This window comes from Drosophila grimshawi, unplaced genomic scaffold (genome assembly GCF_018153295.1).
Source record: "Drosophila grimshawi isolate 15287-2541.00 unplaced genomic scaffold, ASM1815329v1 contig_848, whole genome shotgun sequence".
NCBI lineage: Eukaryota > Metazoa > Arthropoda > Insecta > Diptera > Drosophilidae > Drosophila > Drosophila grimshawi.
The window spans coordinates 17,406,950-17,419,032 of record NW_025063692.1 but is presented as its reverse complement, the minus strand read 5'-3'; the positions used below and the strand labels follow the sequence as shown (position 1 = coordinate 17,419,032).

Genomic DNA, 12,083 nt, shown 5'->3' with positions numbered 1-12,083 from the left:
AAATGTCATTAAGGTTATTATAATGATGATAGCTTGAAGCATTCAGGCGCCTTTTGTACTCTCGCAGCATTAGAATAAAAGACCAGATTGAATTTGTTGTATTCATATTTATTTGTTACAAATTAAATAAATAAAATAATAAAAAAATAATTCTAATACTTTTCGTACTATTATTGCACATTCAAACACAATAGAACAAACTAAACAATTAAAACAATAATACAAGGCATCTATAAGTAATACACATGTAGCCTGTGCGCAAATGTTTGCAAGTGACTTGAGTACAAAGCTGTCTCGTCGATATATGTAATTATGTAACATCTTTGACTAATAAGCGTGAAAATATATTATATATATATGTATGGTATGTATGTATGTATTTATGTATGCAAGAGAATAGGTCAGCATACATGTATTATACAACTACTACACATAATCGCCGTGAAACTAGAAGCTTAAATAACGTAACTCTTTCTAATTATCATGCTGTCGAATTTCGCGATGTAATTAAAGTCATTTACGGTGACATTAACATCTATCTGACTATGCCAGCTCATCATGTAAGCCCTCAGCGTCTAGCGACTTGTTGGACTTAAACCTATAACTGCTATCATTGCCGCCTTGGCTGGAGCCTTGTGACTTGGAGCTTGAGGTCATGTTGTATAGTTCATCAAGATCCTGACTGCGCCGGTAGCTGTGTGGAAAGATCAATTTTCGTCAATTTTCCATTTGAACAGACCGACTTTAATCGCACTGCATTACTTACGTGCTAACAGGCCGGCCGTAGGTGGACATGGCAGGACTGCCTGGATTGTTGCTATTGTTGCTGTTCGTGTCGTTGTCGGCCTCGTTGATGTTCGAGCTGTTGTAGAGATCGCAATTGTCTAAGTACTCAGATCGTATATACGTGTCTATATCATTATCGTTTTCACTATTGTCTACGTAGTCTTGTTCATTGTCGCGATCCTGCTGTGACTCAACCATGCACAGCCACTGGGAGTTGTGATTACGGAACTTTTCAAGCTGCATAGTATCAATCAACACAATAAGGAAAGTATTTAGTTACAATGTATTTATCAGAGATCGGAGATAAATGTAGAGCTCACCTTGATACGCTTGGCCCATTCGCTATCGCTAATTGCAATGATGTCGAGACAATAGTCGCATACCTTCCGAATCTCTTCATTCTTGTCATGCATAAGATCAATGAGATAGGCTGGCGATTCGGTTTCCTTGATCATATACTCGCGTGTGCTTTCGTGACGCAGAATTTGCTGGAATACATAAATGATCTGCAGAACAATCTCATCATCCTCCTGCTTGGCCTTTAGCAATTCAATCAGCGATATTACGACCTTGGCACGACAAAAGAGGAGCGCACAAAGCTCATCACAGGCGCAGGTGCCCAGATAGACGATAGTGTCGAGCACCAGATCGTCCATCCTAGCGCAGGGCACCAGCAGTTGTCGTATCCAGGGTATTAATTGAAAATTCTGTAGTATTTGCGAGTAGTCCAAGTCAGTCAACGCTAGATTGCCTAATATACCCAAACACTCCACAATGAATGACTCATCATCGCAGATGGCCAGAATGCGGGCCAGGTCGCCCACGTAGTCGATGAATTGTAGTTGAAGCGACTCGTGCTGTGATAGATTGCGCAGTAGTTTCATCAATAGTGCATCCTGATATTTGAAGGCGCGATCCATGAGACTGTGCAGCCGCTGGCCTTCAACCATAATCTGTGCATTGCGTCGATTCAATGATAAATTGATGCAGAGCGCTATGAGATCCAAATCGACTTTTACATTGAGATTCACTATAATGGCATCCGTGGCCATTTGTACGCACTCCGTGTGCGTGAACATCGACTTGACCTTGTCGTCGAGGCTCATGTGGTACAGTATTTTGACGGCAATGCCGTGATGCTTCTCATCGTTTATAAACATAACCAGCATTGGCAGATAGCCAGCACCAACCATTTTCCGTCGAAGCGTTGCATCGAACGACAAATTGAAGACTAGCTTAAGTGTAACCTGCACCAGATCTGTGTGCGCATTTTGAAAGAGACGCGGTAGCTTCGAGACAATGTTCAAGGCGTACATCTCATCCTTGTTGTCGCCAACAATGGACAGCTTTTTCAGAAACGTGCTGACCAACATAAGCAAATCAATGTTTTGGCGATCCAGCGCTTTAACCAGCATCTTAACAATATTCTTTCGCCGCATTTTCTCTTCTAGTTTGACGTTCTCGGCCATGTTCAACAATAGATAGAAGGCAACGCGAAGTAATTGCTCTTGTTTCTTGGCAAATATCTTAAGCTGTTTGTTCAGTCGATCAATTTCTTCTTTCTTCACTTTAGGATCGTTTTGATCGAGAGACTCGTTGCTTTGCGCTTTCAACTCAACCGGATATACGGGTTCCACAGCATTTGCATTAGAATTTGAATTAGTCCCGGCAGAGAGCGCCTCATGATAGCTGCTGTTGAGTATTTGACTTCTTATTAGCGAAGAGGACATGGTTCCATGAAAACTGCTCCAATTACCCGATTTGGGACGCTGTTTCAGTTCTGGTATACGGCGACGTGGTGGTTCCATCTGAGAGAAAATATCCAAATATTTGAATTATTTTGTGAGCACACTTCACATATACAGTTATCTTCACACACCTCCTTCGGTTTCTCTTCGTTCATAATATCGAGGGCGTCGTCAGTGCTACGATTCAGCTTCTCTTTGCTTGCCTTGGCCGACAATGGCGCCGATCCATTGGGCTGCTTGCGGATATCCAGTTCATTACGCATAGTTTCGTAACGACGTAGCTCATAGTCGATGACATCCATGCAAAGCGATCCTATCTGTTATCGGTGATCAGATGACAATTAGATTTGCGCAAAAACCTAACTTGCACTTCGCACTTACTTTATACTGCACAATAAGAGGATGGAACTTGGTGTATGTAGAGAAACAAAAGAATATATATATTATGTTCGTGGATAGATCCAAGCTTTTACGCCAATCTTCGCGCAGTACCCGGGACAAAGCGCTGAGGCAGGCCTCTACAAAAACACAAGAAGTTGACAGTCGATGAGTTTTCGATAAGTAAAAGAAGACAGAATTAAAAGTGCTTACCATTTTTCTCCAATTCTTCCAGATTATCGGGATTGCGAGCCATCTGCAGTATCATGGCTGAACCGCGTACTCGCTCACTTAGCTCCTCATAGAGCAGCTCCACATACTCGTCAATGTTGTTAATGGACACATCCGCCGTTGGTATGGGTACTGTTGTAGGCCCGTTTGAGCCCGTTCCCATGCCACTGCTTGGTATGGCCGCAACGCTGCTATGAGATCGTGCCGCAGAACGCGTTTGCGATGTGTGCAGCGCCGCCGATCTTCGGCTATTTGTATGTGGATTGTCTGCAATATCTGCATATAACGGATTCCGATTTTTTTTTGTTTTTTTGGTAAAAGCTGTCAATATGGCACTCACCATTGCTTGTATTATCTTTGCGGTTCTTTAGATAGAAAATAATTTGTTCCACGTCGTTTAACTGCGATTTGTGTATAAGTTCACATTTGTCCACCACTTCTCGAGCCAGGGCAGCTGGATCCGTTTTGGCAGTCAGCGAACGCAAGCGTATGATTTTCTGACAGTTCTGTAATTGATTTAAATATGAATATTCATAAAAATCTATTTATTACTATTCGGTTATAAATAGTAAAAAAAAAAACAAAACATGCCTTTTTCTCCTCAATCATGGGATTGTTGGGTTCTCCAAAGACGGTCGCCTCCAGCTGGTAATTGACAATTAGCGCCTTATCCGTGGGATGTGGTTCAATGCAGCCCCCTTTCCAGCGTCTGTAATATAAAGCGGTTTTACAATGACAACATCGTTTAGGCTTAGTGTGGGCAAATCTTTACTAATTTATATATGTAAGGTTTTTTCTTTTAAATTGTTGAAGGCTGCCTGAAAAATTGTTGCTCAATGAATATAGAAGTTTACTATATACATATATATATATTTTTATTTTTGTTCAAACTCTGCCCCAGTTTTCTTAATCAATACGTGAGTCACCGATTGTTGTAAAGTCTATCATTGTCGGAAAATGAGTGGAAAGCTGTTGAATGCAACTTCTTATTTATTTATTTATTTTTTTTCAGTTTGGTAACTGACAATAAGTTTTAATGCGAGAATGCATGATAAGTTTTCATCGTTCCAGCGATTCTAAGAGTTTATTGCGATAGGTATATTAAATATGGATCAAGAATGTTTGCTTATGTTTGAAGACTTTTAGTTGTATCCGCATACATACATACGTACATATGTTTGTATGTATGTACTTACGTAGGGCACCAACCGTTAAGGCAAGCGAAAAAATCGATAATAACAACAGTGGTAGCAAATATTTTAGTCATTCGACAAGGTGAGTGGGTTTCGATTTTGGTCTGCTTCTACTTTACTCTTAAGTTCATACATGCACAAACACACAAACATAATTATATATATATATCTACATATATATGTGTATATATATATATATATATATATAATGTCTATAAATATGTATGTACGCACATTGCGTTTAGTTTTTATTCTGAGTGGCAAGTGGACTCACTTTTTAATAAACTTTGCATCATCGTTTGTTTGCATTGCTTTTCCTGTCGAAAGAGTGTGGCAATATTTCCTTAGGGGATCTGAACCCTCTGTTATTCTGATCGCTTTTGTTGTTTCAATTGGGTCTGGGTCGACAAACGCTGCGCTGGGTCGTCTTATTGTGGGTGTTGTGCTCGTTCGTCTTCGTCGTGACACTGAATAATTTCGAAATTCGCCGGTAATTGCATTTATTATATAATAAATATAATGAATAACAATTATGAGCAGCACCAGGCCCGAAATCACTTGGAAAAATAATATAAAAACAAATTGCATGCGTCTTAACGACACGAAAACGACCACTATGACGGCCAGAATCAGGCATTAGAGATGGACGACATTTACTCACCACCATTACACGACCCACGTATTTACGAGTAACTAGTTACTGTTATCACTAGTGGTTGGAAGTCGATTCATTTATTATCGATATGTTCGATGCCCGCAAAATATCAAGAATTTGAAATAAACTCTATATCTTAATTTGATAAAACTACATAAGAATTAAAAAAACGCATGTGCAACACAAAGCTTAGTAGTAATTACTAATGGGTGCACATTTGCTATATTGAAATTATTTTGAGTCGAATGCGTTGTTCAAGCCAGCTACCCATTCGATAATATGCTTAAAGAATTCGTCATCGGCCAGTTCAATAATGCGCACATTTTCTGGAAACTTTTCACACTCTTTTAAATGATCGAGCACCATTTGGCCACGAGTGTGGGTGCCTGTAAGATCGACGGTGGCATGCCAAGTGCTGGACTTCTTCACAAATTCCTTTTCAAAGAGCCAGACAGCCACCAGCAAAGCATCACATGGATTCCAATTATCGAATCCATACTGCTGTAGGGGCATCCATTGTGCGTATTCTACCCGTGTGAGAATATCGATGGCATTGTGCTTGATAGCAGCCATTTGTTTACCAAATTCTTCCAGCCGCCAATTCTGAAAAATAGGATAGAACACACACACATACCCATATATACATATATCTATCTAAGTATATTAGCCAAAGAGTTCGTTTGAACTCGTTTACTCACAACAGATATGTTGAAACGCTCCTTGGTGCACGGTTCCCATGGAAGTATGGTGATTGGACAGCGACACTTTAACAGCACGGCATGTGCTGCCTCCGGATCGGAGTGAAAATTAAACTCGGCGGAGCGTGATGAATTCCCCACGCCCTGATAATTGCCGCCCATTATGTAAACATCTTTGATGTTCTGCCCAAACTGCTCACCATACATAGCGAAGCCCAATGCCAAATTGGTAAGTGGTCCCACTGCAATAATTGTGATCTGTTGCGGTCGTTTCTCGCACAGTTCCCGTATAGCTGTCACTGCATGCTGTGGCTGCACAAAACTGGACACATTTTCACAGTTATCAGCGTCTAGGCAGTCCCCGAATCCATCGCGCCCATGGAAATACTTCTTGTCCGCGTTGATGTTACCCACAAGCGGATCAACAGCGCCCAGATAAATGGGAATCTAACCGATAAAAGAGATCAAGTGATAGTTGTCACACTTACATATTGATTTTCGAAGGAATGATTGTTCAAAGTGATCAAATAGAGATGGATAGATTTATTACGGGAAAAGTATAGAAAACCATAGAATGTCGCATACCTTTACAGTTTTGGAATATGCACCGATTTTCATGAAATGATTATAAAAATTTAAATACCCTTTGCCAGAGGGCAATAGGCATTTTGTATACAATGAAATGTCTAATATCTGGTCAGCTGTAATTAATTGGAATTAATCGAATTGTAATTTCATTCACATTTTGTAATTAAAACGAACGCGCCTGTGTAAAGTTATGATTAAGGGATGGTGGCGGGTGGGGGGCAGCAGCAGCTGCTTACATCTGCTACCCCTCTATGTATGGATATACTCACATCTTCCCTGGAGCAAGCTGTCAGAATTCGTCTCATGTTGCGAGCGGCGTTATCACAGGTTGTATTGCCACAGCCGGTGGTTGTCACTGCCAGTACCTGAAGATGTCCAAACTTTTCAGCATGGAGGAGCAGGAGTAGTGCCCAAGCATCATCACTACCACCATCGCAGTCCAATATAGCGAATCGTTGACTTTGGTTAGCAGCGGTGCACATGATTATTGTTGCGGTATTCACGGAGTGCTCGCCTCCATATGATGTACGCAACTGACTGCGTTATAACTAACTAGACGACGCGCCGGCTGATAATCGTTTTTGATAAAGACTTGCAAAAGCGATGTAAGCCAACGCTTCTGAAATCGCTCTTGATATGTGGCAAAATGTTCAATGATTATATTAACTCGGGCATGTACATGTATTTGTGTACAAATCTACACACACTATTTGTACAAACATTAATACATAAATACACGTACAGCTGGGGTTATAAAGTGATACAAATTTGTAGCACAATATACACATGACACACATGCATACATACACACATCTGTGTATGTTTGTTTGTATTTATGTATGTGTGTGTGCACTCATGTTATATTATAACTGTAAACACGTATGCATCTACACCAATTGGAGCCCGTCTACTGTTTAGTGTTGCATTAAACTATTTGCTCTTATACGAATAATCGCATTTACACACATGTCTGTATGTATGTATGTATGCGCGATACGTTTGTACGCCCGTATATATTTTAAATTGTACACACATATCGCGACAGTTATCAAACGGCGTATTGCGGAACATGTGTATTTGTATGTACAGTGGCGAGCATAAGTCTACGTCGAGTGCGTGCACACACCTTCGGAGGTCTGGCGAACCGAGATAAGCCTAGAGAACATATTTATGATGTGTACTGAATATTATTTATTCAAACATTTCTTCAATTAAAATATTGATCATAAATAAAATACCTGACACAAGTAAAATAAAGCTGGCTTATTTACTATTGACGTTAGTATATTCTCTTGATAATCGTCGATTTTTTAAATAAAATGATTGGTTTAATAAAAAATTATAAAGAACATAAATAAAACTTATATTTTTAGAACACGTATTGCAGCGAATACGATTTTTCTAAAACGTTTTCGAGATATTTTGAAGATCGTGTATTTTTCGTAAGCTGGCAAAAACAAAAAACATAAAAGTCGAATTATAATCGCTTATCGTGCTTTATATTTGAACAATTCTCTGAAGTCTTATGCAACACCATTCCGCATAATTAAAACAAATAGAATATTCAGATAAAGTTTATTTCAAAATTTGGATTAAGCACATTAGTCATAATTCGTACAGTTTTTTTTATCAATCTTTTTGTATGAAAGCTTTTCTAATTGCTAATGAAATAAGGGCACTAGGTTTGCTTGCTTGTACTATGAATGCATGTAGACATTTCTATTAAAAATTTAATGAAGATGCACTACGACTATGACTAGAAATCTAATCTTATCCAATGGTCTTATATAAGCGGCGTTTACAACAGTATTTTGGTAAATATCCGCTTATATGGCAAATGTATCTAAAGTTTACAATTGTATATCTAATAATAAAAAAAAAACAAATAATATCTAACAGTTTTTAGACAAAAAAAAATGAACGATACGGATATAAGACACTTAATGTGCTAACCGGCACAGGAGTTATGCAACGATCGAAAACAATCTTAGACGGGTATACCAGTGCGATCCTTAATCTTGCCAAGCACATTCACATGCACCTTGGAGTAGCCGCTTGGCTTTTTGCCCAATGCAGGTGGCATATCCATATGGGGCAGTCCAGCCGTGCTAACACCAACATCGAGAGACGCACACGACAGCGGCGACGAGTGCTTGGAGTCATCCATATGCGAGGAACGCTGCGTACTGATGTCATGCGAGAGCAGCAGGTCGTCGCTGTTCGGCCTCAACTGTGTTGAGGAGGGCGTGTAGATGGGCTGCAACTTATCGATCTCATCATCGATGGCCTTGAACTGCCAACTCCAGTTGGCCCGATAGAGGAACGGGCGATGATCGAAACGATTGTCATCGGGACTATAGCTTTCGGCATGGACCGACGGTGTCAGTACGGTCATTTTATGCCGATTAATGGCGTAACAGCGAAAGAAATGCTTCACCTTATCGGCCACCTCCTTGGGCGTCAGATCGCCCTTCCAGGTGGCCATTAGTTTGCAGAACATGCTGTAGGGTCCGCAAAAGAATTGTTTACGCAATCGTCCATATTGACTCAATTCGGCATAGCTCATGCCCATATCTTGTTCATCGGTTTGCACCAGTTCTCCGTTCTCCTGCAACGGTTCCAGTTCGGCGGTGGGCGGTGCCTCGATAATTGACTCCAAAACTGGCAAATTATATCTGCAAAGTATTAATCAATTATAATAATCTCTCTATTGATTAATTTGATTTTGACTACTTACTTGTCCTTGGCATAGGCCAGGAAACGTCGCAGATCCGACTTGGAAATGCCACCAATGGGATTGATATCAGCCGATGAGCAGTCATACTTGGTCATATATCCACGCAGCGATTCATCCACATTTGCGGAACCGAGCACCAGCAGACCACCAGGTCGATTGCGCACCCACAACATCAATTGGGCAAAGATATAAGCGAGCACCATGCGTATGCGTGACTGAATATTTTGCAATGCCAGATTCTGCCTGGCACAGCCACCCTGGGTGCGAAAGACTGGCGTTAGGCCAGTAACTGCATTGAATATGCCCAGCAGTGCATTCACGGCCGAATCAATGCTGATCTCAATGTGATAGCTGCCTAGTTGGCTGGCCAATTGGGATGCACGACGTCTCGTCTCCTTGCTGCTGTTGACGCTGCCCATAAAACAAGTGACCAGCAGGCGATTGCACAAAGCTGCTGGATTATCTGGCGTATAGTCCGTGTCGGCGAGGATTTTACGTATATCATACAGAACCTGCGCATCGCCAAGCTGCACAGCGTGCACAATCTGACGACACATGGAGTGTACAATGGTCGCCGAGCTGCTGGAATCGACACCACCGCTGAGCGGCAGAAAATAGCCACCCTGGCCGGATCGACGCAGATAGTCCCACAACCAGCAGGCGGGTCCCAGTGCGATCTCCTCTTCGGGCGTATGACTCGGGACCTGTATCGGTGCCGTCGATGTCTTAAATATATCATTGTGCGTGGACATCTCAAAGTCGCAACGAATACGGGGATATGCCAGTGCACCAGCGGCTATCGAGCAACGCGAACGTAGACTCACACGATACGACCGAATCTCCTCCAGATCGATGGTGGCCAGCGTGACCTCAACGTCTTGCAATGCAAATTGTTTGCCACGCGCCAATATCTCACCGTTGAGCGCAATTGCTGAGCAACCATTGAAATACACTCGCTGGCCATCGCAGCCACGCAAATTGCTAAAGAGATATGCACCGCCGGCCTTGAAGCTTGCATTCCGGATCAGATCGTTGGTAATGTGGGCTTTGCGCAGTTCCATATAACTACCGGAGCCATTGACAATTATCTCAACGCCCGCTAGGGACATCTCAATGTGTTTGCTGCGCACATTCCACAGCTCCTCGCAGATTTCGTAGCCAATGCAAGTGTCACGTGTCGCGATTACAGCATCGCCAAATGGCACCGTCTCCTGACCCGTATGCTGTGTGACTAACCGCGGCAGATAGTAGTCTTCCACTTGTAGCGCTTTCGTCCAGGCAGTAAACCAGCGCGACTCCCGATAATTGCCATCGTCGCACATAGCCATCTTGGGCCGGATCAACAGCAGCTGCCGGTTGAAGAACACGACACGGCAATTGTAGGCGACATTCTGATGCATCACTGGCATGCCCACGTCGACGAGCATATTCTCGCTGTTCAAATCAATCAAAGATGTTAGCAGAACAACAGATGCATATTTTGTAGAGCTTAAACTAACCAAAATGGTGACATCATGATCTCCAAGAGCGTCTCCCATGAGTGCAGAAACGTATCGGGCTCCAGAAAGTGATCCTCACAGCTGTAGCCACTGTGGAGAGGCAGTCAAATATAAATAATAATGTTACGTAATAAGTATGTACATACAAGTGGCACTTACCACACCTCCAGCTCGGGACCAGTTCGGTAGCTGGCACCCATATCCTTGGCCTCCAATATGGACTGCATTATTCGGGCCATATTTCCCTCAAAGTCCAGAGCCCATTGGTTTAGCGTTGTTACCGCCACGGTTATTTTGCGGCCCATTTTTGCGCCTGTTCAGTTGTTGTATTGTCAGTTGATAATTGGCAGTGTTCTGTTGTCTTTTTTGTTTTGGGTTTTTTTTTATAGGCAGTTAGTTATCAACTGAAACAGGGTCGAAATGAGATTGATATTAATGCGGTATGCTTGAATACGGGAACAATTTAATTGATTGCTGTTCCACAGTTCGAAGACTTGTTTTAGTAACTGTGTCGTCAGCGCTAAGTCCGTAAGTATTTGCTAGTTGCTATTTATTGGACGGACGGTTGCTAATAGAGTAGTGTTATTGTTGCTATTGCTGTTGCTGTTGCTGTTGCTGCTATTGATCAAACATGGGAATCGGTTCAAAAGTTGGCCCGCTGACGTAGCCGACATCTATTAATAGGTTTACGCCTATTTCTGTACCCAATGACAACGAAACCACAAAAAGCCATATTGCCTGCAATATCAAATCTACTATATCGCCATGCGCTAACCCAACACGAGGACACACAAAAGACCAACTCATGCAATGAATCACTAAGTGGCAATTTTGGTCAATCCCATTCACAGTGTTGGGAAATACCTGAAAAACTATTTATCATTAACATATTGTATAATAATGTGTTACGTATTAAAGGATCTGTGCTTATTTCTTCGATGTGCCTTCATATGACAAACTAGTTGCTTTGCTTACAATTATTTTAGTCAACTCTATATAAATACTACTACTATGTGTTCCTCGCACTTCTACTATCTTATATAGACTATAGGAAAATCATTTATTTATTCCATCAAGTCTTATAATATAGCTTTTAAATTTCAAAGCAATTTAAAACCCAAAATCATGTCCAAAAAGTGACGTACTCGTAAACACACATATATATACATATATATATATATTGTTTAACACCAAGAGTTTAGGTGTGTGTGCCGAGTACGGATTTAGTTGGGTGCAGTTGCCTTTCATGCTTGGTGGACGAGTAGATGACAGGACTTCACTCAATAGGCAAAGAAGTTGCGTTTTGCTTTCTGAGTGAAGTGCTGTGCTGTGCGTGTCGTTAGCAAAGCATTGAACTTTGAACTTTAACTGAACAAATTTATTTGCACATACAAATGTATGTAATATATGCATGTACATACATACATATGTATATGAATACCTGATGGAGTTGTATGTAGAATTGGAATAAGATACAAATTACACGATAAGCACAAGCAGACTCTGTCGTCAGCTTTCGATTGGCAAGCAACAGGTTATTTGACAGAAAATCCTCCAGAAAATGAATCTG

The 12,083-nt window shown here is 41.4% G+C and overlaps 3 protein-coding genes across 5 annotated transcripts in view; all 3 read right to left on the bottom strand.

The window, feature by feature from the left end:
• Positions 1-87: 87 nt before the first annotated feature.
• Positions 88-4,961, bottom strand: LOC6565043 (kinesin-associated protein 3). Its single transcript, XM_032738349.1, has 9 exons — positions 4,611-4,961; positions 3,735-3,852; positions 3,484-3,649; positions 3,126-3,419; positions 2,916-3,052; positions 2,666-2,851; positions 1,107-2,594; positions 767-1,023; positions 88-694 (listed from the first exon to the last, which is right to left on the bottom strand). Exons 1-9 carry the CDS (start codon positions 4,922-4,924, stop codon positions 544-546), a joined length of 3,111 nt encoding a protein of 1,036 aa, XP_032594240.1. The 5' UTR covers positions 4,925-4,961; the 3' UTR covers positions 88-543.
• A 90-nt stretch (positions 4,962-5,051) lies between these two features.
• Positions 5,052-7,227, bottom strand: LOC6565044 (pyrimidine-specific ribonucleoside hydrolase RihA). The gene is made up of 3 exons (XM_001991628.2): positions 6,547-7,227; positions 5,690-6,136; positions 5,052-5,594 (listed from the first exon to the last, which is right to left on the bottom strand). The coding sequence occupies exons 1-3, from the start codon at positions 6,757-6,759 to the stop codon at positions 5,223-5,225; spliced, it is 1,032 nt and encodes a 343-aa protein (XP_001991664.1). The 5' UTR covers positions 6,760-7,227; the 3' UTR covers positions 5,052-5,222.
• A 611-nt stretch (positions 7,228-7,838) lies between these two features.
• Positions 7,839-12,083, bottom strand: part of LOC6565045 (glutamine-dependent NAD(+) synthetase) — a 28,134-nt gene continuing 23,889 nt past the window's right edge. For all 3 annotated transcript variants that reach the window (XM_001991629.3, XM_032738346.2, XM_032738345.2), the window contains 4 exons: positions 10,673-10,917; positions 10,514-10,603; positions 9,015-10,448; positions 7,839-8,952 (listed from right to left, as the gene is read on the bottom strand). In XM_001991629.3, the coding sequence (XP_001991665.1) occupies positions 8,265-8,952; positions 9,015-10,448; positions 10,514-10,603; positions 10,673-10,818 (2,358 nt within the window). In that variant the 5' untranslated portion in view covers positions 10,819-10,917 and the 3' untranslated portion in view covers positions 7,839-8,264. The remainder of the gene's footprint in view (positions 8,953-9,014; positions 10,449-10,513; positions 10,604-10,672; positions 10,918-12,083) is intronic.

Excerpts from the sequence above, each read along its gene's own strand:
- LOC6565043 (XM_032738349.1), bottom strand. The coding sequence starts at position 4,924 with ATGCAATTTGTTTTTATATTATTTTTCCAAGTGATTTCGGGCCTGGTG. Across the intron at positions 1,024-1,106 it reads AATGGGCCAAGCGTATCAAG|CTTGAAAAGTTCCGTAATCA; the intron begins GTGAGCTCTACA and ends GATACTATGCAG. Across the intron at positions 695-766 it reads TACGGCCGGCCTGTTAGCAC|CTACCGGCGCAGTCAGGATC; the intron begins GTAAGTAATGCA and ends CTTTCCACACAG.
- LOC6565044 (XM_001991628.2), bottom strand. The coding sequence starts at position 6,759 with ATGTGCACCGCTGCTAACCAAAGTCAACGATTCGCTATATTGGACTGC. Across the intron at positions 6,137-6,546 it reads CAGCTTGCTCCAGGGAAGAT|ATTCCCATTTATCTGGGCGC; the intron begins GTGAGTATATCC and ends TTTATCGGTTAG. Across the intron at positions 5,595-5,689 it reads AGCGTTTCAACATATCTGTT|AATTGGCGGCTGGAAGAATT; the intron begins GTGAGTAAACGA and ends CCTATTTTTCAG.